Below are 15525 nucleotides of genomic sequence, written 5' to 3'. Positions count from 1 at the left end.
AGCTTTGGGTTAAGTTCCAGGTTCGAGGGAAGTGTGCTCTAGTGGTTATAGATCCTTCTGCTCTTGTGCCCCCAGCTTGTTCTCATTCCCCTCTGCTCTTATTGACCCTACCCCAGCTCCTGTCCTTGTACGCCGCTCCCCCTATCTTCCTCCCATCCAGGCTCCAATCCATCCCTCACTGTTCAGATCCATCCCCCGTGCCTCCTGCCCCCTCCAATTTTGCTCCTAGCCATTCCCTCTCCCTCTGTGCCTATTCTATCCCCACCCCACCCCGAGCTCCTGCCCCCTTCCCTCTCTGCACCTATCCAACCCTCCATTCCCTGTTCCTTCCCTCTCTCCATCGGTGTCCACCCACTGCCTCCCGTCCAAGCAGCCGCTCCCCTCTTCTGCTCCTATCCAATCCCCCCAACCCTGGCTCCGGCCCCTTTTCCCTTCTATCCATCTCCCCACGGTGGTTCCTGCTAGGGTTGCCAGGCATCTGGTTTTCCACCAGAACGCCCAGGCGAAAAGGGACCCTGGCGGCTGCAGGCAGCATCGCTGACTGGGCCGTTAAAAGTCCAGTTGGCCGCCCACAGCGGGGCAGGCAGGGTGCCTGCCCAGCTCTGAGTGGCTCCTGGGAAGTGGCCAGCACCTCCCTCTGGCTCCTAAGTGCAGGGGTGGCCATGGGGGCTCTATGTGCTGCCCTCCACCCCAAGTGCCGGCTCTGCAGCTCCCATTGGCTGGGAACCATGGCCAATACGAGCTGCAGGGGCGGTGCCTGCAGGCAGGGGCAGCGCACAGAGCCGCCTGGCCACACCTCCGCCTAGGAGCCAGACGGACATGCCAGCCACTTCCCAGGAGCCTGAGGTCAGGGCTGCCTACACCCTGAGCCCTCTCATGCTGCCACAGCCCCCTGCTCCAGCCCTGAGCCTCCTCCCACACCCAAACTCGAGCCTGGAGCCCCCTCCTGCACTCCGAACCCCTCGACCCCAGCTCAGGGGCCCCTTCTGCACCCCAACCCCCTGATCCCCAGTCCCACCCCAGAGCCCGCACCCCCAACCGGAGCCCTCACCCCCTCCTACTCCCCAACCCCCTGGCCCAGAGCCCCCTCCCGCACTCCAAACCCCATAGCCCCAGCCCGGAGCACCTTCCTGAGGCAAAGGTCATGCTCCTGCCAAATTTCTAGTGCCCGCTCCAAAGCTGGGAGGCGCTAGAGCTTCTCGAATGAAAGATCGCCAGAATTTTTTAACCCTGGGCAAAACAATGTATTTCCAATTCCTGCTCCCTCACAAGCCTCATTTTCAGAAACAGCTGAGCCATTTGAGCTGAAACTTTCCAAAAATCAGTCCGCCTGAGGCAGATGCCCAGTGTGGCACATTTCAGCCCAAAGCAAGTGAAAACATTTCAGCCCAAAGCAAGTGAAATTTCATTTATCACAGAAAGCATTGAGCAACCTGAATCACAGGTACTGCTACCACCTCCACACCGATCATCTGTTTAAAGGGCTTATATGGCCACAATTTCCATTACCTCTGCTGGCCTCACACTCTTTAATGCAGGGCAGGGCTACAATTCCCATTGTCTAGAGGGGAAACTGAGGCACAGAGCGGCTAAGTGAGTTGTCCAAGGTCAGACTGGAAGTTTGTGGTGGCTCAGGGAATCAACCCCAGTCTGCTATCTCCCACACTAGAGTCCTAACCACTGCACCATCCTTCCTCTCAGCTAGGCTCCGCACTGCCCCTGAGTGCAAAGAGAAGGCAGCTGACCTTCAGCCCGTAGTGGGATGAATCGCCTGGAAGGATGTTGTGTGTGGTATCCATGGGAATGCTGAGTCAGGCGTTCCATCCATCCCCACGCCCAGCCCGGGACACTGCGTAGGGATGGCTTTAGAAATAGAGAGCTGAGCGGAGGCCCTTGTGATTCGCTGAAGCCCCTTGCACTGCGTCACAGATGTTTCCTCTTAGACCTCAATGTTCCAGAACCCGTTGTTAGAGGGGAGAAATGACAGCTGGGATAATCGGCCAGTAACAGCTGATCCCCGCCGGATTAAACTCCGGTGGCTTCTCTGCTCCTATGTTTGGAAGCCTCTTCATTTCCTGACAGCGGGGCTGCTTGCAGGCCAATATCAAAGGCTGTGCGAGAGTAACATACACAAGCGATGCTGGCCAATGCTTTAATCCTTGGAAATCATCTGTTTCTGTCGATTGGGCTATTACAGCCGCCGCCAAAGTGCTTTCCGAGAACTCCCGCCCCGTGGGGAATGAAGAAATCGTAGTGAATATAAGCGGATTTCTTATTCAGCAGCAATTTTACGGAGCTGCTGAGAGCCAAGGCTGTCAATCTCCTCAGCATAATCCTAAATGCTTGCTAGGAACATTATTATATTCTGATATTCAAGGGAGGCTGCAGGTACTGGGAGGAATAGCAGTGGTTGTTACTGCAAAGCACACCAGTGAGCCCCCGAAATCAGAGAGGGAAAAGAGCAGCCCCAACTGATGCAGGATTCTCCCCTGCTCTGGATTCCTGAGAGCCTTGTCCAGTGTGGTGACGGGGCTTCCAGCCCTTCCTGTCTTTTATTACAACACTCGCTGCATGGCAGTGAAACTGCGGTCAGGGAATATGCTCATGGTGCAATGGGCCATTCTAAAAAGTAGGGGTCAGAGTGAAGTCACCCGGCCCCAGCAGGAGGAGCAGCCAGGATTGTGCTTGCCAGAGCAGCTTGATGCACACAAGTACCTGAGGGGTAGCCGTGTTAGTCTGTATCCACAAAAACAATGAGGAGTCCAGTGGCACCTTAAAGACTAACATTTATTTGGGCATAAGCTTTCGTGGGTAAAAAACCTCACTTCTTCCGATGCATGGAGTGAAAATTACAGATACAGGCATAAATATACTGGCACATGAAGAGAAGGGAGTTACCTGACAAGTGGAGAACCAGTGGTGACAAGGCCAATTCGATCAGGGTGGATGTGGTCCACTCCCAATAATTGATGAAGATGTGTCAATACCAAGAGAGGGGAAATTGCTTTTGTAGTGAGCCAGCCACTCCCAGTCCCTATTCAAACCCAAATTAATGGTGTTAAGTTTGCAAATGAATTGTAGCTCTGCAGCTTTATCAAGCATTCTTAAAACTACACTACCAACCTGGGGAAGTGGGGAAACAGATTGACAGAGCAAGACAGGTACCCAGAAGTCACCTACTACAGGACAGGCCCAACAAGCAAAATAACAGAACACCACTAGCCATCACCTACAGCCCCCAGCTAAAACCTCTCCAGAGCATCATGAAGGATCTACAACCTATCCTGAAGGACGATCCATCACTCTCACAGACCTTGGGAGACAGGCCAGTCCTCGCTTACAGACAGCCCCCAACCTGAAGCAAATACTCACCAGCAACTACACACCACACCACAGAAACACTAACCCAGGAACCAATCCCCATAACAAACCCCATTGCCTACTCTGTCCCCATATCTACTCTAGCAACACCATCAGAGGACCCAATCACATCAGCCACACTATCAGGGGTCATTCACCTGCACATCTACCGATGTGATATATGCCATCACGTGCCAGCAATGCCTCTCTGCCACGTACATTGGCCAAACCGGACAGTCTCTACGTAAAAGAATAAATGGACACAAATCAGACATCAGGAACGGTAACATATAAAAGCCAGTAGGAGAACACTTCAGTTTCCCTGGACATTAGATAACAAATTTAAAAGTAGCCATCCTGCAACAAAAAACTTCAAAAACAGACTTCAAAGAGAAACTGCAGAGCTACAAAACCCCAGTGTAGCCAAGGCTTCAGGCAGGCTGGGGAAATTCTAGTGCAGATGACCAAAGGTGGCTGGTTGACTCTCAGTCCATCCTCTGGGTGGCATAGCAAGTGCGTCCCTTTCAATTCAGCCCTTCCCGTGCTCGTCTTCCCAATAGGTAAGCATCAGCGAGCTGAGACGCAAAGACAATGAGATGTGGAACATTCGCGTCCAGGCTTTTGTCAACCTGGGGGCGATCGTCGCAGTGGACGTGTTTTTCCACTTCTTCTACATCTTGACCCTTCCTGCGGACGTGAAGTTTGTGAGTCGGCTCTCAGACTGGGCTTTAGGTGAGTGACGCAGAGAACCACCTTTCATTCCTGTCCCTTAGCTGCTTGGTCATTGGCAGTCTCTGATCTTAGCAGGTTTAGGAACTTCTCGAGTCTGAAATGTTAATTAATATTTTTATTCAGGTGCCTGGATAACGTAATGTAATAAGCGAAGATAAAGCAAGGTTAACCGTGGGTGCTTGAAGTTGGGCAACTAAATCATTATTTAGGGAGCTGTAGTAAAAAGGCCTGGCACTCAGCCGCTCCCACTGATCTCAGTGGGAATCATGGGAGCTCAGCACTTCTGAAAATCAGCCCCAAGGTGTCTCAAGGGGGCACCCGGTAACCCAGAATTAGTGGCCATGTATGAACATTTTGGCCCCTGGGCCAAAGTTCTAAGACAACAAGAGACACTGTCAAAGTATCTACTTTCGTGTTCAACAACAGCTTCCCCATCGTTTATCATGACTCTGTATTCGCGGGGCCAGAGTCTGAGATTCTGATCTCAGCCACAGACAGCCACCAGAGGGTAAAAGCAGAGGACTTCAGTGCAGTGGCTCCACATCTGCACTGATGTAACCGGGAACAGAATCTGGCCTACTATGCGTGTGTGTGGACACAGGCAGAGGCGTCACAGGAGACAGAGCCTTGAATCAAGAGCCACCGGCAACAACCAAATAAAGAGAAAACTTGCCGCTGGCTGAGCCTGGTTCATTTCAGGTGGAGGGTGTACTTGCCATGGTGCTTTCTGAGACCAGAATGTGCCCATAGCTCAGCCTCTGAACGTATGGAAAGGTTTGAGAATGGAATAAAAACAAACTTTGATTTGTTTTAAAGTGTGACGCCTGGGTTAACCACTGCTACCGGTGCTGAGACAGCTGGCATATGCTACTAGAGCCATTCTCCTTGATGGATCACATGCAGGAACTGAATCCAGCCTCTACTGCTTGAGTTAAAAAGACCAGGTCTGCTAGCTCAGAGGAAGCAGCAGAGTCCTAAGCCTATTATGATGATGATGATTTATGTATTATGGCACTGCCTAGGAACCCCAGTCACAGACCAGGACCCCATAGGTGCCATGCAAATTCACAACAAAAAGACAGTCCTTGCCCAAAGAAGCTCACAATCCAAGTTACTTCTATATGAAGTCCGGACCCCAGAGGAAAATAGAGCCCCCCTGTGGTAACCAGAGCGTGTTAAATGCCTATTTTGTCAGAATATGCAGTTGCATCTAGATGAAAATTCTTTGTGAAATCGGGACAGTTTCACTGGAATTTTGGTTTGGAAGAAAACCGGGGGGGAGTTCTGACACTATGAAAACTTCCCATTTTGACATGTTCCAAACGAAACGTTTCAACTTTTTTGGTTTGAAACCACTTTTCACTTCATATTTTTTTAATTTTGTAGTGTATCATAGCAGAAAATCAAAAGGGAAATCTTGAAACAATGTTTCAAATGACGCAAAACGATTTTTCTTCTGAATTTTCCTTCCCAGAGAATTCCAAAAACTCTGGGGTCTGTTCTTATTAAGAATGAAGCCAGATTTCGAAATCACAAAATCCTTCGCTAAACTGAACTTCTGTCTTCTGCACAGCTCTCGTGTTAATATTAGAGCATGCTGCTGTTTGCCTGCCTCTCACTGGGCTGTTCTCTTTACTCCCTTTGTTGATGCGCACCATACAGCTGGCCTGGCCTACTGTAACTTGGTGTATGACTGGCTGAAAGCTGCGGTGATGTTTGGAGTTATCAACACCATTGCTAGGTTGGATCACTTGGACCCGCCGCAGCCCCCAAAATGCATCACCATGCTCTACGTCTTTGCAGAAACGTGAGTGCATCTAAAATGTTAATGGGCTCAAGCAGCAGATGACTGATCCAGTCAGTCCAAGGGAAATATACTGAGAAGGAACACAGCTTTGTCATTTCTCTCTCCTTGCAACCAGTTGGTCAGATAGTCCCAAGATCTTATCGGCTAAGGTTGCAAAGGAAGGGAGAATGATCACATGCGACATATGTTACCTAGTTAGATAGATGTGGCCATGGTCCCAGATCCTCTGCTGGTGTCAACAGTCATTACTCTGCTCAAGTCTATGGAGTTAGACTGATTTACACCAGCTGAGGATCTGGCCCATTATCTCTGCCTACTGATACCAGAATGGTGTAAGCACAAAGGATGGAGAGAAATTCTTTAGCGTGGTCCAGGAGGACGTAAGCAGGAGTAATGGGATGGATGGAAGAGAAGGGACATGTAGGCTGAACAGCAGGGAGAACTTCCTGACAAGGAGATGTATTGGCATGTGGAATAGTCTCCAAAGGGAGGAGGTGGAAGCCCCATTACTTATGACATTTTTAAGACTAGACACTAGGCAATGCAGGAAACAGTCCTTCCCCGAGAGGCACATTCAGTCAGTGAACTACGAAACCTTTCCCACCTCCAGCTTCAATGGTGGATCCGTCAGGAAAATGTCAGCTTGTTCCCAACTATCCATAGTGTTACAGTGATGTGAGAGGAGAATTACCACCCTTCTCTGGCCCACTTGTGCTAAAAATGTAGCTCACATCACTATTTATATCACTGAAGTCAATGGCCCAGAGACGGCCCTGGAAGAGGCATCTGCTTATGCCCAGGTCCCAAGGTGGGCCATTGAGTTCTGTGGCGTTTGCATAGGGATAACTGCAAAATCAGATGCTTTGGTGAAACGTTTGCATCAGAGACAGTTAAAGTTAACACTGGTATTCTGCGCCTGGCAGACAAACTGGTTAATCAGCAGTAAGTTCAATGGTGTTACACCAGTGAAAATAGGTGCAAATGAGAGCAGACATCTTTGAATGACTATGTAATATAATGCAATTGTTAACACTTCCCGTGTTAATATTTTTCTCTCGTTTTGCCTGTCTGTATTTTAGGCACTTTGACAGAGGGATTAATGACTGGCTATGCAAGTAAGTCTCCTTAGGAGATCTGTCATCTCCACTGGGGTTTGGGACCTTCTCTTCCAGGGAATGACTGACTCCCAGAGTGGCAATGTAACTGGCCCTAGACGGCAGAAGGATGTTAAGCATCATTCACCCTGGTCACAGAGAACCCTAAAGCATCTCAGTTCTCATCTGTTTGCTGATCAGCTCCCTAAACTGTGATCCAGCCAGTCTGTTTTTAAAAAACGGCTGAGCCAACTGGTTTGGAGACAATAAGAACCAGCCCGAACCACCACCCAGAACTTGACTCAAACCTTTTTGCTGAACAATTCCATCCCGGCTCCCCTCCAATCCGATTCTCTCTCACTCCGCCGAATCCAGCCCCCCCAAATCTCTGGTGACCTCGTTCTGACCATATCCCATGGCTTATGCTGCATCCACGTCTTCCTCAGCCTTTCAACTGTTTTCAGTAACAATAACATGCTAGTGACTGTGCGAGGAAAGTGTCAGGTGGCCTGTGATGAAATGGTTGTGCACCAGGGAACCTGGTAAATGGGTCATGGTTGCAAACTTTGTAATATTTAAAAACTGGATACTTCAGCAGGGGTGCCGGAACCTTCCCCACCCTGCATCTTCCCCGAGGCCTCGCCCCAGCCCCGCCTCGTCCCCCCCAAGACCCCGCCAACATTCACTCCTCTTCCTCCCTCCCCCATCGCTTGTTGCTAGTCCCCTCTCTCCCCTGCCGGGGTTGGGAGGGACTTGTCTGTGGAGCTGGGGCTGGGAGCTGCAGCCGCCCAACGCAGGTAGCCCTGGCTGAGTAGGGGCTGGCGCGGGTAATGACCTGGCACCTCCCCACCACCCCCGCGCACAGTAACTGGACTTGGTGTGTCCAGTCAGTAGATCTGACTGGACACTATCAGATCCTCTTTTCGACCCACCTTTCCGGTAAAAAACCGGGCACGTGGTCCCCTTAGGAAGAGGTGTCACAGTAAGTGTATATCGTAAAACCCAGACCCTTGCGGGAGAAGAGCGAGAGGGGCTGTGCAGTGGCTTGTACCACAGTGATACGGTACATGCTCATTGCTGGAGGCTTCCCAGACATCATCCTTCCAGCCCCCCAAGTAACACGGCCCCAGCCCTGCCTGCTGCAGAATCCCAGCCCCCAGGCCAAACGCCTGTGAAAAGTCTTGCGATTCCCTACTGGCTCTCCTCCCAGTTGTCCTGCAGAAGGGTGTAACCCTGGCAGTGCCGGACAACCGCCATCCCCAGCCCCCCGCCATTCACTCCCCAGCAGATGTAACTCTTTCATTGCCAGGGAACCCCTACAAAATCTTCCTCCTCCCGTACGATCGCCAGGAGATAAAACGCCTGCAGAAGACAGTTCTGGAGTAACTTGGTTGGAAGCCAATGCTCTCCATCGGGTAACGAGGGGAGGAATTCTCTGTTCAAGCTGCAGAGCTGCTGCTCTCGCCCAGGGGCTGGAGTAAGAACAACAACTAGCTCTTACACAGCACTTTCCAAAGCACAAAGGAGGGCCAGGATCACCGCCCCCATTTTACAGATGGGGAAACCGAGGCAGCGAGGGGTGACAAGACTTGCCCAAGGCAAAAGCACCAACTTTTAGTTTTTCCCAGCGGTGCTCCACCCCCCGCTCTGCCCCAAGGCCCTGCTCCCACTCCGCCTCGTCCTCTAAGGCCCCGCTCTCATTCCACTGCTACCTGCCCCCACTCTGCCCCCTCCCCAAAGTCCCTGCCCCCCTGCCGCTTGCTGCACTCCACCCTTCCCCAAGCCCCTCCCTGGGCCACCAAACAGCTGTGGCTGGTGGGTGCTGAGAACCCGCTATTTTTTTCCTGTGGGTTCTCTGGCGCACCCATGGAGTCGGCACCTATAGCCCGAGGTCATCCAGCAGACCAGTGGCCGGACCAGGAATACAATGGAGATCTCCACTAAACAATACTGATCCTATTGACCCCTAGGTACGTCTACGATCACCTTGGGGAGAACCACGACAATGTGGTGAAGGAGCTTCGGGCCACCATCTGCACCTTCGCTGTCACCACCCTGTGGCTGGGCCCCTGCGAGATCGTTTACATCTGGTCTGTCTGCAACTGCTTTGGACTCAACTTCGAGCTCTGGGTGCAGAAGTTTTTCCAGAGGGAGCCCTTTGGCAGCATGGAGGTAAGAAACTCAACGGCAACCTGCCGTCAGGTGGGGTGGATCATCTGGTTTGGGGTGACAGATCGATAAGAACATGTGCGACTTCAGTGGAGCTGCACCAGTTTACACCCAGGGGTCCAAAATGCTGGTTTCAGACATCATTTTAGATTTCCGATGAAATGGGGAGCCGTAACTGAGGAACCTCAACACTGTTGCACTCCCTGGCAGTCTGCCACCGAACTGCAGTTGTCCCTGCCTCGGTTTCCCTTAGTTTGTTCAGGGATGGAACCTATATCCCTCCATCTGCGTTTGTAACTCCACTCCTCCGGCTGGGTTACTTGTGTCTCTCCCCTTTTAGGGCTGAAAGGAGTCTGGCCCCACCCAAAGTCCTTCCTGTCTCTTTAGTGGACCTTCTCTCAGTAGTCCCAGGAGTTTGGGCTTTCGGCCTGGGGCCTCTGTTCTTATCCCCTCTTTAGGGGCTGCCCCCTTTACAGGTGTCTTCCCTTCTTCCTTCAACAGGGCAGGAATAACGTAAGTTAAAGCAGGAACACCAAGGCAAGGTCGTGTATTTCTGTTATTGTTGCCGTCCCTGGTCAGGGTTCTCAGAAGTCTCTACTCCATGTGGGGCTAGGAGGAGGATCCAGGGCTGCCCTCTCCTCTAGGTCCCAGCCCAGGGACCCTGGGTGATGCAATCAGGGACTTGTTTACATAAATCTTCTACTGCTTCCTTGGGCTGGTTCCGACCTCAGGGCCTTGACGGTTCCTCCTGCCTGATAATCTTTTCAGATCCCTTCTGGCAGAGAACTGGTTTTCCTGGGCAGCATCCTCCTGTCTGGCCCCATGGAGCCCCTGCCCTGGGGCTCTCTGGATCTCCAGCCCCCCTGTTCTGGCTGTGCTGCAGCCTTTGACCTTCCCCTCCCGCCATAGCTGGCCCATAGGTGCAGCTGGGGAGATGATCACTCCCTTTTTTAACCCTTTATGATATGTCTACATGAGCGTCCCATCCTGGGGTCAACAGAGTCAGGCTCGCACCACCGTGCTAAAAACAGCTGTGTAAATGCTGTGTCTCAGGCTAGAGCTGAGAGTCTGACACCCACCCCCTCCTTAGGCTTCAGAGCCACAAGCCACAATGTCTACACAGCTGATTTTAGCACAGTAGTGCCAGCTTGAGGCTGTTGACCCAGGCTAGGCATCTCGCTGCCATGAGCTGTGTGGACGTAGCCTTAGTGTCGGTTCTCTCATAGGGTCTATACACCGCATCACAGGGACATTCCCCATCTTCGGTTGGGAAGGGGTCACGGCCCCATCCCTCCCACCTAAAGCCTTTTGGATACTTCAGATCACCCTCATTTTGGTTTTGAAAGGCTGGTAGATCTGAAGGGATCACCTCTAGGGCAAAGAGGGCAGCTCAGTCTCCATGGCCATAGCGTCCATGGCCTTTCGGCTGGGATGACCAACAAGGGCTCTGGATGGCAGCCTTTGTGCTCCAAGTCCTTCATGCTCACGAGCAGCAACATGCACACACAAAATCCAAATTCCCTCCCCCCAGAGCCTGTTCCAAAGCCCACCTGAGCTCCTGTAGTGCTTCTGGGGAGATTGATTCCAGCCAGAGACCTGGTGCTTCCCTAGGGGAAAATGGAGAGGACATCGAGGGACCCAGAACTACTACCCATGAAGCACCCACAGCAACTCAGGTGGAAGTAAAGTTAATGCCAACCAGAAACAAAACATGTAGTGTGTCCACAGGGAATTTTTCCAGAACCTTTTTTCATTCTGCAATTTTTTTTTTGACATTTCAACTTTTTATTCCGATTTGGGATGAAAACGAACATTGAAATACTAGAATCTCCCACAGGTCTGAAATGCCATTTTTTGATCCGTTCTAAAGACCGGTGACCCCCGTCTAAATCTGGGAGCTAGTGGCCGGTAGGAGGATGCTGCTGGGAACGATGCAAGAAATCACACCAGGGAAACATTTCTGTTGTTTTTACCAAACCTAAAAACCATCAGACCTGACAAGGATGCCCTTCAAAGAAACACTTCAGAGCTAACCATCCCCTTGCTTCTTCAAATTGAACCTGTAACCAGATTATAACACACAAAGCCAGAGAAATCTTATTGCCCAAGGCACCACAATTCTCAGCTCCAAGGGTCCTGGGATTTCTAGTTCTCTTTGAAGATTGCTATAAAAACCACTTCCCGTCTCCAGTCACAGTAGCGGCACTGAGGATGATGAGCAAGTGACAGTCACATTCTGCCGTTGTCACGGGGCTTTAGGTTTTTTTCAATCTTAACAGCCTCCAGCTAGAGCCAATGACAATCATGACAAGGGATCGTGCCCATAGCAGTGTGCCTAAGGCAGCCTGCTATTACTAAGGTGCACAGGAGGGGCTCCCGTCATCTAGTGTGCACTTCGCAAACGTTGGCCCATTCCCTTGCCTACCTGAGCGGAACTCGGTGCAGGACCAGAGAAGTTTTAACACACCCTTGTGCTCCCCCAGGGCTGGGTCCCCTGGGTGCTAACAGAGCCTAAATGCTGCTGCATTCTACACATGGCTGCCCACGGCCCCCAGGAAACCATTCCAGCAACTGGAGATCAGCCACAGGTCTCCAGCCATGCCAGCCATGCCCCCTCCCCCAGACCAGGCCCCATCTCTGGAGGCCAGGAGGGATGGTGGCCAGTCCCACCGAAGGAATCGCAGAACAATGCAGCTAGAGTATGGAGTGAACCTGGACTGTCTGCCTGCCCGGTGATGGGAGATGCTGAATTCTTCCACTCCCATCAGCCTCCCTGTCCTGATGAGCCTACACTCTCACTCAGGCAAGACAAATGAAGCGGGGACAAGACCCAGGGGTATAATCCAGGCCAGGGCGGGTGTGGGGGGGGTCACTGAAGTGGGGAGGGTTTGCTTGGCAAGGTGGCTATCAGGGGTGGAGAGAGCACCAAGGCCCAGGCCGCCACACGAGAGGAAGGAGAGAGGGGCGAAGGCAGCAGTGAGGCGGGGGGAAGAGCGTAGGGAAAATGAGAGTGACCACGTCAGCCGTGGGCACGAGCCAGCGTGAAGCACAATGATGTTAGGGTCTCTGCTCTCTAGGCCAGACTCCGCTGCCCTGGCTCTGGTGACTTCCCTCACTCTGAACTGTGCCCTCCAGGGGCGCGCGCCATCCCGTCCGTAGCACTAAACGCTGTTGTAGGCTGGTGCTTGCAGAATGGAAGGTGGTGGTCTCGGGCTGGCTCAGCTCACGCGTTAGCCTGATGGCCGCACGGGACCGTCCATTAGCGAGGGGGATCCTCACTCTGCTACAGGCACTTCCCACAGAGCCGATCTTTGTGGGCAGCAGGCCCAGGCCCAGGTAGGGGTGCCAGTTTTGGTTGGACGTATTCCTGGAGATGTAATCACATGACGTCATCTTTAATCCAAGATTAATCTTTACTTCCTGGAGACTCCAGGCCAATCCTGCAGGGTTGGCAGCCCTAGTCCCGGGAGTGCCTCCTGGAAGGTGCTGAGCATCCCCAGCTCCCATAGACTTCACAGCTCAACACTTCGCAGGATCGGGAGCAGGAGTGTCAAATGGAGGGAGAGAACGAATGGGCCAGAGAGAGGAGCGAATAGACTAGACAGGAAGGATGGTTCAGGTGGTTTGTACCTGGGTTCGATTCCCTGCTTTACCACAGATTCCCTGTATGATCTTGGGCCCATTGAATTCAGTGGGAGTGAGGCCCTAGTCTCTTCAAACCTCAGTTCCCCATCTGTATAATGGGGGTAATAGCACAATTGTACCTCCCAGGGATGCTCTGAGGATAAAGATGGTGTGGTGTTCAGATACCACAGCCGTGGAACCTGAGATAGAAAGATGGGCTCTCGGAGAGCACAACTAACAAAACCCCCGCTCCCTTTAGCAGGCAGCGCTGTCCCCTCACGCTCCTGTCCCTCTGTTTCGCTGGGCAGGCCAACATGTCAGAGCCGATGTCTCGGCGGATTAGAGGGATCTTCGGGGCTGCAAACTTCTGGGCCATTGTCCTCTACAACGTCCTTGCCCTCAACAGCCTGGACTTCACGCTGCTGGTTGCCAAGAGAATCCTCCTGACAGGTAAAGGTCTTCTGTTCCCCCTGGGATGGGCCAGCCCCTTTTCTTTGCATACAGGAGTCACTACACCAAACTCAAACCAACGACCCCCCCAGCCTGGCACCCCGACTTCACGGGAGGAGCGTTGGTGGTTAGCTTATATGCTTCTTGGGGCAGGGACCATCATTTTTGTTGCCGTGTTTGTACAGGGCCTAGCACAGTGCGGCCCTGACCATGGTTTAGACCTGTCGATGCTATTGCAACGGAAATAATAATAACAGGGATTTATTTCCCTGCTGCCTCCTTCTTCCATTACAGCCGCTATTCCCGTGTGGAGCTGAGATTGTCAGACACATGCTCTCCTCATCAGTCTTGTATTTCTAAGAGCTTCTTAGGCAGCTGTATTGGATCCCTTCTGTTATTAAATCCCACTCGTTCTCTCATCCCCTAATAACTTGCCCTGACTGTGCGTTTCTCACCAAGAGGTGGCAGCAGCGTGTTGAAACAGCCTGGGCTATAAGTGGCTGACTGAGTGGTGCCCTGTCCTGTTCTGGGCTCCCCCATGGGACTGACCCAGGGCCCAGGAGGGGGATAACGTGTGGCCTGGGGGTTCAGAACGACAGACGTTCCTGACGGCTGGGTTCATTGTTGGAGCTAGTTGTGTAACTCATTCAGAGGTCCTGTTTTAACAGGCACAGAGCCTAGATCTCTCTTTCTCTGCTATGGAAATCACTGTGGCCTCTAACACTGCCAGACCCCTGCCCAGTGGAATTACGGCCCTGTACTAGAGGCTGCTTGTCCTCTCTGTTATTGATATTCTAAACGAGGGCCTGTGACTGAACTCTCCTGTTATCTAGGACAGAGAGATGGAGAGTTGGGGTGGAATCTCCAGAGGGCCAGTTCCAGGCCCAGTGTTTATAGAGGGACAGGATGTGAAGAAACATTGCATGGAGCTATAGTCTACACTGCCACACTACATCGGCACAGCTGCACTGCTGTAGCGCGTCTCGTGAAGACACATATGCCTATGGGAGAGAGCGCTCTCCCGTCGGCATAATTACACTCCACCTCAACGAGAGGCGGAAGCTATGTTGGTGGGGAACGTGTCCCACCAGTATAGCGTGGCGTGGACAGAGCTTTACATGTATGTACCTCACGGAGCTCAGGGAGGGTGGCTTTTTCACACCCCTGAGTGACCTAACTTACATTGACTTACGCAGTCACGCAGAGAAGCCCCAAGTGGGACGAAGGAGTCCGTCTGAGCTTGGGGAGCTGAGAAAGTCTTTCCACGGGATGCAAAGCTGGGAGGGCCTCATGGTTTATAGAAGACCATGCTACTTCGGCAGATCTGGGCCCACCCCTGGAGAACTCCGCCGTAGTAGATGAGTGCAGATGGGGTCAGATCCAAAGCCCATGGAAGTCGATGGAAAGACTGCCATGGATCGCCATGGGCTGTGGCTCATGCATAGACACGGTTCCCCGTGTTTATCACCTCTCAGGACCTGCCCCACACCGAGCAAGGATGCTGAGTTGCATTCAGACTAGCTTTGGAGAAGAACCTCACCCTTTTCATGAGCACCCAAGCCAAGCTGACTGTCTGTCCCTCTGACTCGCAGGTTTCCCACTGAGCACCTTGTCCATCTGGTTCATCACCTACTGCGGAGTGCAGCTGATCAAGGAGAGGGAGCGCCTCCTGGCAATAGAAGAGGAGAAACGAGACAAAGAAAAGGCAGCGTAGAGATGAGAAGAGGATTGGCCCAGACAGCTCAGCGGCAGCATCACTTCCTCCCGGCCATCCAGGCCTAGACCCCTGAAATGGGGCTCTCCGACATTATTTGCAGTCAAGCTACTGTTTCTCACCCATGTACAAACCACCTGTAATAAAAATCTTCTAGCTTAAATAAAGATTTTCCATAAGACTTGAATAGGCTTTTAATATGCTAAGAACATATGGCAGGCTAAGTTATGTTAGATCCATTTAATAGATTCTAAGACCTGGTCATCTAATCTGACCTCCTGCATAACACTCACTGATCCCAGCATCTCAAGCCCATAACTTCTAGTTGAGATAAAGCATTCAGTCCTTTTGCAAGACACACTTGGTGTTTCAGAAGAAGGCATTTCCCCTATAATGCACCAGGCTGATTGTTCTCCCCATAGGAAGGGAAGGATTCCTTCCTGTTCCCAAGAAGAGAGGACCATCTTATACACTGAAGCATGCAGTTTGGCTACTATGTTCTTATCCTATCTAACTATAGATTCGTAGTAGGGATCCAAAAATTACCCAGCCCTTCACTAATGCATTCTGGGTGC

At 51.9% G+C, this 15525-nt stretch overlaps 1 protein-coding gene across 1 annotated transcript in view; it reads left to right on the top strand.

The window, feature by feature from the left end:
• HHATL (hedgehog acyltransferase like) overlaps positions 1-15038 on the top strand; it is a 40049-nt gene extending 25011 nt beyond the window's left edge. The window contains exons 7-12 of the mRNA XM_045007779.1: positions 3921-4092; positions 5755-5899; positions 6979-7014; positions 8964-9165; positions 13095-13236; positions 14829-15038. Of these exons, the coding sequence (XP_044863714.1) occupies positions 3921-4092; positions 5755-5899; positions 6979-7014; positions 8964-9165; positions 13095-13236; positions 14829-14950 (819 nt within the window). The 3' untranslated portion in view covers positions 14951-15038. The remainder of the gene's footprint in view (positions 1-3920; positions 4093-5754; positions 5900-6978; positions 7015-8963; positions 9166-13094; positions 13237-14828) is intronic.
• The last annotated feature ends 487 nt before the right edge of the window (positions 15039-15525 follow it).

This window comes from Mauremys mutica, chromosome 2 (genome assembly GCF_020497125.1).
Source record: "Mauremys mutica isolate MM-2020 ecotype Southern chromosome 2, ASM2049712v1, whole genome shotgun sequence".
Taxonomy (NCBI): Eukaryota; Metazoa; Chordata; order Testudines; family Geoemydidae; genus Mauremys; species Mauremys mutica.
Note: the sequence above shows the minus strand (reverse complement) of the source record. Positions and strands in the feature narration are given on the sequence as shown.